General features: G+C 33.1%; 1 protein-coding gene across 1 annotated transcript in view; it reads right to left on the bottom strand.

Moving 5' to 3' along the window:
- Nucleotides 1-12,646, bottom strand: part of LOC106478204 (Down syndrome cell adhesion molecule-like protein Dscam2) — a 123,612-nt gene that overhangs the window by 54,222 nt on the left and 56,744 nt on the right. Inside the window, exons 6-7 of the mRNA XM_022381762.1 lie at nt 7,259-7,552; nt 5,563-5,832 (exon numbers count right to left, since the gene is read on the bottom strand). Coding sequence (XP_022237470.1) covers nt 5,563-5,832; nt 7,259-7,552 — 564 coding nt within the window. The remainder of the gene's footprint in view (nt 1-5,562; nt 5,833-7,258; nt 7,553-12,646) is intronic.

The following is a 12,646-nucleotide window of genomic DNA, read 5'->3' as shown; positions in this document are numbered from 1 at the left end:
AGTAGGGTTGTTTTGTTCAATTAAAATAGATTTCTTGATTTTTCGTTTGTTTATGTTGGGTTCTTTGTTTAAAATGACTGTGTTTTTAATAGATATACTATGTTTTTTTGAGTTGCAATGGTGAAAAACATAGGACGGTTTTTTTATTGTGTTCTGTCAATCTGGTTTTCAATTTTCTTCCTGTTTCTCCTATGTAGAATTCTGGCCAGTTATTACATGCAATAACAGTAACAGTTAAATTGATCAAACCATAAACAATTAGAGGAATAATCAGATATTGACATAAAGAGAGACAAATGACTCATGCCTAAATATTTAGATAAACAGTTGAGAAAGAAACGTTAATATGTAAATTGAGGGATTGACAAAAGCTTAATATCCTCAGACAGTTATATGATGGATGCAGCTCGATATATTGTTAGGTATACACAATAGAAATTTTTCAGAGAAGCCTCTTAAGAGCATTGTTAATATTTATACATCATTACTAAACGTAACAGTTAATCCATGACTTGGCAAAGTACCTACGTCCACAATAGATCAATAAAAAGGCTTACTTATCAGTCTGTTTTCAACAACTATAAAAGAGTTGAACTGTATTTTTACCTATAAAACGAGTTTCCTTTTAAGAAACACAGTGCATTTTCACAACTCAGAACAGATAGAGAAGTTCGACAAACTAATTTTATAGGTTAAAGCACAGAAAATAATTACCTGCAAGAGCTATTCTTTAATAATATTTTGAAGTGTGAGTCAGACTCTGTTATAAGATCATTTTATGGTTTGTAAGATCAAATAGAACACGCAAGAAAGCAGATCTCTCTTTTAATAAACTTAACAAAAAAAAATTAAAACAGAAAGGTTTTAGTACAGACTAGAAACCTAGATATAAACTTTAAAGATACCAACAAAACTGTTTAAAGAGCTATGGACAATTAGATAATCAAGTTAATTCCAATAATTAGATTTAACTTAAAAAATAAACATAATAGACGCTCAAACAGACAAAAAAGTTAATCTCGCCTTAGTTAAACCAGAGTATGAATCCTATAGTTACACAAATAAAAATGAAATGCTAATACAACATGCATTTAAGAAAGAAAGCTCGCTGAGATGTGAAAAAAGAAAGAAAAACACGCTGCTGTTCAGGAGAGGTCCATTTTTAACCTGACACGAGCAATGACAACGATCAATGTCATATGCGCCATAAGGATATCCATCATTTAAACCAAGTAGCCTCGGAGAACAACAGTCAGAAATACGATTTCTGTAATTAAGAGTGACTTTGACCAAGATATATCACAAGTTTACAGTTTGTATTTTTTCGAATTTCTAAAAGTTTGAAAAATAATAATTTACATTAAGTGCTTATATACATTTGACATTTTAACCTTTTCCATACGTACTACATTCCCTTAGAACATTTCTCTGACGAAAAAGGAACACGTTATTGGTGACTCTTTTTTTTTTGTAATTTCACACGAAACATTAGCTGCTCTTACATTGTTCTAACACAAACAAAACTATGTTTTATACCTGATATTATTCCCATAAGAGAAACTAGTGTGCAGAGGCTATACGGTATATTAGTATACCCATTACGGTATCAAAAGCGAAAACTCGAAAAAACGCCGATTTTAAGGTATCGATATCAGACTAAAAATCAAAATTCCTGAAAACACTGATTTTAAGATATCAAAATAAAACTATAAAACGGGTAAAAATAAACACCGATTAAAACATGAACACCGAAAAATAGAAGCCCTAGGTACAAACAGTAATTAAGTCTAGAGTAGTAATTTTCCCGAAAGGGGGCCGAAAGCTGCCTGGAGGGGTTACCTGTTATAATCACTAGCACTAATTACAATAGTGTGTTGTCTGTCAGCCACCAGTAGACACTAAATGGCGTCACTAAAGACGCTTAAGTTGCAATTTATATTGTGGTGACGTCAGTAAAACGTGCGCATGCCATGAATTACGAGAAGAATTATCTACTCTGTAAGCTATAACACAGCATGACATGTGAACTTCTAAAGCAAGAAATAAATATATTTATTACTCTTAATTTTGATTTTATTTACTCTTGAAACAGAACACTTTCGAGGACCCTGCGGAATTACATTTTAGTACAGTAATACTGGTTTGAAGTAGACATATGATCTATACGTACAACTGAATACATTGTAATACTGTATGTAACAAAATACAATATCGTGTACTAAATCTACATTATCATTATTAGCAACTCTGAAAAGTACCCGAAGTAAACAAATGGCACACATAACTTAGCAGTTTGTAACCGTGTAATTAGTTTCGTGGCAAATCAGAATATATTAATTAGCGGAACTAAGAAAACTAATAACAACTTGTAGACCATTATAAAAGAATTAAATTATTCTTTTTTCCCATTCCTCTTCTTTTCTTATTCCCCTAATTTATTTCCCATTTCCAGTTTCTTTCGCCCTCTCTCTCTTTTTCCGTTTATATATATTCTGTATCATAAGCTATCTAAATTAACTCGTCACCTCGGCTCACTACCCTTGTTCAGTCTTTATCATAAAAAAAGCGCCTAGTTTTAATTTAAAGTGGGTCTAGTGAACAATCTACAATATTTCACAAGGACGTGTACGCCAGTATAAAGAGTTGTAGTCTATATTCTCCCCTTCCCATTTTGTTTTATTAATTAGAGGAGGTTATATTTTATCAGGTAGGTGGTGTCACTGCCTATGTAGGAATGGCTCGGATTGTTCATAGAAAATAGAAGCTAGCAATGAGACTGATCACATCAATAACAGTTTGCCTCAAGGATAACCAATCTTCAACATCAACACTATGGATCCATCTTATATTGATAGTCCAACCAGATGTCGGGTGATAACCTTTGCTCATGACATTCTGGTGTACAGCAGAGATTCTAGTAAAGCTGAAATCGAAAACAAGGTGCAACCATTTCTTATCAGGTAAGAAAATGGTGCAATGACACAGGAATGGTAAACAATGCCACCAAAGCCACAGTCGTGTTGTGTCGAATCAATATCAGACATGCTGATGGGGGTAAACCATCATCATCTGTTATAGTCATTGCCATTCCTCTGAAAGAAGCAATAAATTAACTGAGGGTAGCCTGTGATAGACAATTCAACCTCGCCAGCCACATTATCACTATGATAACAAGAGTTACAAAATGCATCAATGTACCAAAAGTTGCAGCAGGAAATAAAGCTAAAGAATGTCACCTGCTTAAGCTTTACTAGCCTTATCGGCACTGTCCTGGATTAAGCACAACTATTTACCAGCTAGATAAGATTGGAAAGATACAAAACATTGTCTGTTTAATAACGATCACTTCAGCCATCCCCATCAAGGCCCTATTACACCCCACAAGCTTCAGCTTCATCACAAAGCATCAATAGCACTTACAAACAAAACTATTTATAGAGACTTGCAGAGTAATGACCATGTATTTTATCACTGTGCCACTGCCTTTCAAACTGAGAAATTCTAGCTTCACAATGACCTTGCAGACACCAAACAATCAGTATATTGTCTATAAGGTGCCTCAGGAGATAGTCATCGGTGGACAGATGCTACACAGCTACCACTGAGATAATTGGTCCTCATCAGATCTCAGTTGTCTCCGATGTAGAACAAATGGTCTAAGGTTATTTGTAAGTCATTTAGGGTTGGGTGATCATTTGCTATCATTGAGCTTTTTCTAATCCGGGGTTGAAGGTGTGAACATCCTGTAGTAATAATAGAGAAATCATTACATGAAATGGTTGTGACCTGTGAATGAACAGCTGAGAAGCTGAGTTTAAATAATGTACAGCCTCTGGATCACTCAATGTAATAAACCACAAATATACACTGCCATCAACATAATATTTACACCTGATTCTCAGATTTTACTGCATAAAACTCAGAAATGTTGGTATCCAGATTATGGCAAAAAGCAAAGTAACTGTAAAGTAAGGCCATCGCCTGGATTTATGTGCCAAATCATGCATGGGTAAAGCTAAACGAGAAACCTGACAAGAGCACAAGAGAAGTCTCTATATCAAGTCTAGAACAACTCTACTGGCAAGATAATGACCTCCTCTGCCATAGTAAGGCAAACAAGGCAACCATGGAAGGTCTTCAAAAATATTTAGGAGAAATGAGACTGCTGGAAAAATAATACTTATGGTGTAGATAGGGAAAAAATACAGATAAGGAAGGGACTGTCACCTACTACTCAACTCAACCCAAGTAAAGGATTATGAGATATCACACTAAGACTTTAGTCTAACTTGAAGATATTGAACACATACAATCCTATACGTCATTATTATGTACATATATTTTGTCTCCTACCCGCTCCAGCAGTCAGAATGTTTAAATGACACCAGAGGCTGACCATCCCTAAATTTTGTAAGTATTCAGTAAAACTGCACAGTATGTGAGTGTGTGAGTAATTTTTTGTTTTACTTGTCTTATACTTGAGTATTTAAGATGGCTATTGGGAGCATTGACCCTTCAACAACACCAGGGCCATGTTGCTAGACGATATAATAGGATTAGGGCAGGAGGCATGTTGCTATGTGTACATTGCTAGGTTGTATAATACATCAGCAACACCAGGGGCGCATTACTATGGGCAGAATACTAGGTGCCACAAGATGGCGGATTTCTAACATTTATCTTTTTCATAATATTTCATTCGAACTATAGTCTCTGTTTTATAATTAATTATCATCGAAACATTCTGGGATACGTAGAGAAAGACGACTTTATCAGAATAGTGTGCATGTATCCTACTTTTGGGGATATGAAGAACAAACAAAATCTGTAAAATAACTGTGAGAAGAATAAGAAAGTTGTTGACAAAATATTTCAAGTTATTGTTTCTTACAATAAAATACAAGTGCATATAGATTATTTCAAATTTTATAAACTCATGTTTGTTTACTTCTGCCTCCCAACGGCCGTCTTAACTACTGAAGTATAAAACAAGTAAAGAAAAACATTATTCACACACATACTGTGCAGTTTTATTGAACACCGTATAGATAGACAACTGGATGGGACAAGTCAAAAGAAGCTTATTTTAAAACACGTATTACATGAAAGAAAACCAAATTATATAAACTCAGTTATTTATGGGGTACTAGCATAGTATAACTGCAAATATAGTTTCAAAAAAATGTTTAATTGCGAGGAGTAAGTCTTAAAAGTAGTACAAGTAAAAAAGAAATGAAATTACGGCAATGAATAGAAGGTTGAATCTACAGTAAGTTCACATGTTGAGTAACAAAACATACAAGGCTCTACTGGTTACAAGAATGAGACCAGATCGAAATGGTTGTTATAAGAATTTGTTTTTTTTTACATAAAGCCAAATTCTGTGGGAGTCTTGATCACAAAAGGTAAAATGTTGCACAAAGTAGCTTCCCATCTATCCAACAGTGTACTTATACATAGGTTGTCTCTTTTAATTGTTAGTCTACTTGACTAATAATACTAGAACAGACTTCTATTTCTAGTATAAATGAAGTAATTATTAACAACATAAACTCCCCACACCTGAAATGATAAGACTTGCGGCACCTTGGGCTGACTCTTCGGCGTTTTTCACATAGCATTGATACATTCCACCGTCTTGTTGTCTTGTTGGATTGATATATAGACTCTCTGGACTCGGAAACATAATCCTCCGATCCGCCATCAGAGGACGCTCGTCTTTCCACCAGCTTACTGAGAGTATTGGGTAGCCTTTTACCGTACAGTTTATTACAGCTGGATTTCCTGAATCAACTTCCTGGTAGTCAGGGTGGATAAGCACCTCTAATGTTGCTTGAAGACAAAGAAAGTAATAAATATCCTTAAAACTGCATATTCAAATACATTTGTATAGTAAAATTAAAGTTTCGCATAGTACCGTGAACATATAATCAATAGATTCTGATCAAAGCAAGCTACCTATTTATGACGGAATAAAAACTTAATCTAGTAAATATTGTAATAAATTAATATACCAGACTAACTAGGAGTATGCAATGTCAAAAAATATTTTTATAATGATAAAAATATTTTAATCTATGATTTAAGTACCTTCATACTTATGACTATTATTGGCCGTAATCCCAACAATATCTCACGAGGTTCGGCAAATTTAAGAGATGCAGGTTATTTCCAAGTTCAACAATAATCCAAATAATAATTATAATAATATATTAAATGAATATTAGTAAACAACTGTTTTATATACATTAAACATTTGATCTCTGCTATTAAATAAACTAAAGTTAGGGAACAAATGGAAAATAATTTACTTGATAGACACATTAGAAATAATTGCTTGCTTCTCGTTATTTGCTATGTTTTCTGTCCCATTTTATGTTCATTGCACAAAGAGAAAAACAAAAATAAATCCAACAAACCCGAAAACTATAGTTTAGTTATAGCGAATAGAATAGCTCGAGTTATTAGAAAATGCCTTTTTAGCAGGAAATACGTGGATAACTAAATAGCTCAGTCGATAAGAGCATTTGTTTGGCGTTCAAGAGATACTGAACTATCTTATGAAATGCTGTTCGTTCTAAGTATATGAAAGTATATTAAAGTATTTTATGACGAGTTTCTGCAACCAGCGGCCGCCTGACTTCACATAATTGTCTTCTAGGTAGAAAACAGCCATCATTTATTTATCGAAAAAAGAAAAAAATAATTTGCTAGACGTGTGTGATTGGCGTATTTTGGCACTTCAAACGACCACTAAATAACGTTTGTATACTGTTCATCTCATACACTCGTTTTGCTCACTTGTAAAAAATAGAAATAAAAACAAATTTAGGTAGATGGTTACCAAACATTTTGGGAATGAATTTTATGTGGTAACTTTATAAATAAATGAAAATTTCTGAATAAAAAATTTACTACAAAACAAAAGAAGTCTCAGTGAAGAAGAAACTATAACCATCTCACAATTCAAAAAGCTTTGAATATTGAACGGTATGCAAGAAGTAATGTTATAAACACAGCTTTAGAATATTATTTTGTGGCACAAATCAAGGCTAATCTCACGAAATAACGCTTCGAAAGAAAATATACACAAACAAATTAAGTTCTTATGTTGATGTGTATTATTCAAAATTCAATATTATATATGAATGAGTTATAAATTTTCCATTACAGTTGTAAGTTAAGTATGATTCAGAAAAGTTTCTATATTTGTTTACACTGCCTAGGATTTTGTAGTTTGTATGTATTATTAACTTACCTATAACATCAAGTTGGACGTCTCTTCTTTCTTGTCCAACATCATTACTGGCCATACAGAAATAGAGCCCAGCATCCTTAACGGTCACTCGTCGAATAATTAGTGTTCCATCAACCTGGTCAATGCGTTGATCCTTGTCTATGATGGTCATATGACCATTGTCCGAAACGTACCATGCATAACGTGGTGTTGGATAGCCATGAGCCAGGCAAGGTAAACTGACAGTTGACCCTTCTTTAGTTCGAACATTTTTATCAAAATGGACGAATAATGGAGCTTGAGTGGTGTGTGATTCTGCGATCGTGGAGAAAGGAATGTTACAGGAGTTTTTATTAGAAAACTGTAAAATAGAAATTCAATGTAATACGTTTTATGTGACCTTTTCACAACACTCATACAAATAATAATAATAATATTTCGCGTATATTATTTCTTCTTATTTTGTCAAAACTTTTGACATCCTAAAATTAAAACGGCTTGGGATAAGCAATGAAACATAGGTGTTTCCGTCTGATTTATTTTATAGTAGTATTTCCGTTATACGATAGAGTAAGAGCTTTAACGAGGGACATATTTCATAGCCAAGGACTCTATATTTGCTGCCACAGAAGCTACGTTTGTTTTTATCATATTTCATTATTGTTTTTATGAGAATTGTTTCAAAATCATGTATTTTTTCAAGTGACATAATTTAATAGTATGTTTAATTTTTATGAGTAACTAAATAGCAGTAAATACAGACGACTTACTATGACTTGAATGAGTTTGAAGCTGTTTATTAGATATTTATGATGGTATATTTTTGGTGTAAATCACTGTTTTATTATACAATTCCTAAAACAAACAAAACTCTTGTATAACTTACTAGTGGTTATTGATAAGAGAGCCCCCCAGTGGCACAGCGGTATGTCTGCGGACTTACAACGCTAGAATCCGGGTTTCGATACCCGTGGTGGGCAGAGCACAGATAGCCCATTGTGTAGCTTTGTGCTTAATTACAAAACATAAACATAAACATTGATAAAAGAAAAGCATGAAACATGTATTCAGCCACCATTGCTATTTGTGGGAATTAGTGACCTATAAATACATTTTTAAGTATACTTTTTAAAAAATACACGTAAACGAAATGGATTGTTTATGAAGATTACAGAACTCATAAGAAAGTTACACTTCAAATTAGAAAACTTAAAACTTATTATTTCTATAATCAGATATGATTGTTTTATACTAAGTCATATGTCTTTTAAAGTTCAGTACACGAGTTAAATTTATGTATAATAACTATTTAAACATGCCAAACTGCTTTACTATAGTTACTACTTAACACTTAGAATTTTATTGTTTTTGAATTATCAATAATAAAAACCAAATGACATATATAGTATGCATCAAGGGGTACTAAACTTATCTAGTTTACACCAAAACATTATCATTATGGTTGAGCTATAAAAAATAGATATTTGGAAAAGCACGAATATAACACTCTATTGGTCTTCCTCATTAATGTAACAAAACAGCGATCTTGTTTTTTGTTGTGCGATAAGGAAGTACAAGCATGCTTTGATATAAGAATCTAACTGTAGAGTTCAGTTAATATTCTACTAGTTTCATTAAAACTCCCAGATCCGTTTAAAAGAAACACAACTTTCAATGTATCTGGTGCCGACTACAATGTTATGTTTAAAACATTGATCTTGTTTTTCGCTGTGGCAATTACATGCAGTAGTGAAACAGGCAGCATTTGCAATGAACTTACGAATGTGTGTTTAACATTAAATGTACTATGTATAACAATTTTGCACTTATTCGGAATGAATCAGAAAAGCATTCACTTACAATAAATATGTGATCAGAAAGCTGCGAGAATAGGGTTTGTTAGTAAATATACCCAGTTTATTATGGGTGATTTGCTAGACTGTCTAGGCAGAAAACGCAAGTAGAAGTAATATAGGGAAGAGAAAAGAAAAACGAATTCAATACTTTTCAGCTGACACTCAAACACTTTAGCTTGCGAATCCATAGCAAGTATACAACAGCTTAGTGATTAAAATACTGACAACCCAAGATCCCATAGGCATTTAAGGGTATGTTAAAGGGTATGTCTAAGGCGAGCATTTTTCTTATTATTCCGTTTATACTTTTCTAAAAGTCCTGAAGAGGCAGATGTGACCAGAGCTGACCAAGATCAGAAGAACGTGATGACAAAACAAAGAAGAAATCTCGCTTCTCAACGTTACTTTTGATAAATTTAACTCAGACGGAAATAACATAACTTAAAAAAATCACTATTTGATCAAACCCATTAATTATTAAGAATATTGATAAATAAAAAATAATTTTTCATGTGGTTTTAAGTATACGTATACTCAGTAATAAGCATCTTACTTTTACAGTTTCTGTACAGCGTTAAGTTATAAACGGTTCTCTTGGAACAATATAATATTTCTAGCAAGGATATAGACACATAGGAATTTATTTTGATCTTTCTTTATACTTGTTTATCAAACGTTTACAGATACATATTTATGTATAAGTTTATAATTTCATCCAGTGAATGTTTAATGCCTTTTTCGAAGTTTTAAGAAAGTTTGTATTTGAAGAAAAATACCCTTTATCACCAAACACTTTTTTTCTTTTGCTTGTTATGGTAAAAATATACCTGTTTGTATAACTGTGCCTACATAACGCTACTGTTTCGATCAACATGATTTACATATGATTAATGTCAATATAATCCATATTTATTCTAAATATACTGAATAAGGAGGTGGGTGCCTCAAACTAAGCTACATCATTTTCCAAGTTTCATTACAATACACAATATTTTCCGCCCTGTAAGTGCACAAAAGGACGCTTTTTAGCACTGATTTGTCTACTGAAATTGATGAGTTTCTCGAAACAAGCAGTACACGAGTATGTGTTTACATTAGTGAAACACGCAAGGAAAAGCAACTGTTCGAGATTCATTTAGCACGCTGGGCGGAACCACGAACGAAAAGGTAATATTCATCTTTTCTCGTGGCTAGTGAAACAAACAGGAACTCTCGCTTTCTCGAAGAAAATAACATGTATTACGTTTCTATATTAAAAATATTATGGAATTCCCACGAATAGTATACAGTATGTATGGGTTCTTATACAAGACTCCATTATTTAATACACGATTTGTTTCTCGTTTACGTGCATTCAAAAATCCCACAATTAGGTGCTCACGTTTAATATTTTTATATCGTAACCAGTTAAAAATGACTCCTTCTGAGTAACTCTAACAAAATATATTGTGTATTATTTACATTTTGCAACAAGATAAATTTATGTGTAACTGTTGTGCTCGAAGCATCTTGCTGATGGGCATACACGACCATTATAACTGAAGCGTGTTACCTCAGTAGATGTTCTTCACATATCCAATAGGTAAAAACTATTTTAATATTCAGTAGAATTGAAACTGTTTGGTATCTGCATTCTAGGCCTATTATATTATATATGCTTTGGCTGGTGATTGTTGTTTGCATATTTTTACTAGCATCTAATATTATTTTTTCAACTTTGACATCAACTTGAACAACACACCATAATTTGCCAGGTCATGTTTCGTCTTGAGAATCGCTAAACCTGACACAACTCAAGACCAGAGACGTAGCTGTTTTATCTATACCTGAAAATAAAAAAATACCCCTTGAAAGTACTTTTAAGTACTAAAAACTTAGCAGCATGATTTCATATTTTGTGCTAAAAATGTGTGCAATTAACATTTAACTCCGATTTATATGCCGTAAGAATATGACAAAAAGGCTTTTCATCGGATACAACAAATCATTAGATTAGAGTCTTTAGATTGCCTGGGACAAGATAGTCAACGTTTAAGTTCAAGAATTATTCAAAGGTACTGTTATGAAAGAGTAAAACGTAACTCTACGAATAAAGTTCTATAAACAACTTGATATTGATTTAGTTTATCACGATTATCTGTTTTTCTTGGTATTACGGATTTGGTTAGTTTTTGTTTCTTGTATCATTAATTAGTGCCTGAGGGTTATGATAACTACTGAGTTTTTTATTAGAAAATGATTTACACTACATAAAATTACTTATACTGGATATCATAGAATATAACGGTTAATATATCGTCCACTAATTGTAACTTGAGAAACACATATTTGCACTAAATGTTCTGGGGTTTGCAGCTTGCAATCTCTGTTGAATTTAGTTAATATTTTAATTCTGAAAATTAGAAGTAAATGTGAAGCTCAACCTATCATTCGATTTGATGCTTGCTACTGAGTTATTCAGGTTTCGGAATTTCCACTCCTCATCAGAAACCTAGGACAAAGGCAAATTAAAAAACAAACAAACAAACTAGTATAATAGTTGACTGCATATTATATGTATTAGCATAAATGGTCCCTCTCACGAATCACAGAGGCACCAATGTACCGATCAAGTTTCTCCATTATCCCAAATTACTTCTATAACAACCCCAAGGGAATTCACACCCGAAAACAAACCCTGTAGTACTTGAGATTGTGTCCCATGTCTAGTCCCGCTAACTTATGAATAGAGGTATAACACAGTTTCAAATATAGTACCTGCTGGATTTCGAGAGGGGGCCAGGAACACAAAATTCATGCCAGGTTCTGGTTCACTGACACTGAAAACCTGCTCCTAAATCAAATATAGTTAGGTGATCTTCTAGGTGCATTTTAGCCCGTTAGATATACATGACTATTTAAGTTTAATGCGAGTGTTATGACTCAGATGGTTTTAAGTATAGCACCAGTGTTAAATTTAGTTATTTTTAGAAGCGACTGTTTATCGAAGGTTTGTTTAAGTAACTGTTTTCTAACCATACGTTGTGTAGTTCATCTGTTGCGAATTGGGGATTGTTGTATTATTGCATCATGTTACTGGAATCTTGCATCATAATATCTCTTAGGGTGTGGAACTTTCTAGGCCGCCTCTGTCGAGCTATAAATATGTGTCCAAAATGTACCTCGAGTTAGTTAGAATGATCTAGACTGCGTGATTGTGAGCTTAGCCATAACGAGCGTATAGTGGCGATTTATAAATTGAAAATATTACAGATGATATTGAAATAACAAAGTAGAGAAGAAATAATTCGTCTCATTGAATTGTGTTCTAAAGTAACTGAACCAGACTGTGTGGACTTTGACGAAGAAGAGACAATTCTTTAAAGCTCTGGATATGACTGTGGTAACCAACAGTTATAGTGGTGACTTTAAAATAAAATTATTAGAGACTGTATTGTAAAAACAGAGTAGAGAAAAAGAATTCATCTTATCAAAGTGTGTTTTAAAGTAACTGAACCAAGCTGTGTGGACTTTGACGAAAAATATACAATTATTTATAGCTCTGGATACAACT

Source organism: Limulus polyphemus, unplaced genomic scaffold (genome assembly GCF_000517525.1).
Source record: "Limulus polyphemus unplaced genomic scaffold, Limulus_polyphemus-2.1.2 Scaffold189, whole genome shotgun sequence".
NCBI classification, from domain to species: domain Eukaryota; kingdom Metazoa; phylum Arthropoda; class Merostomata; order Xiphosura; family Limulidae; genus Limulus; species Limulus polyphemus.
This window is presented reverse-complemented; position numbering and strand designations above follow the sequence as displayed.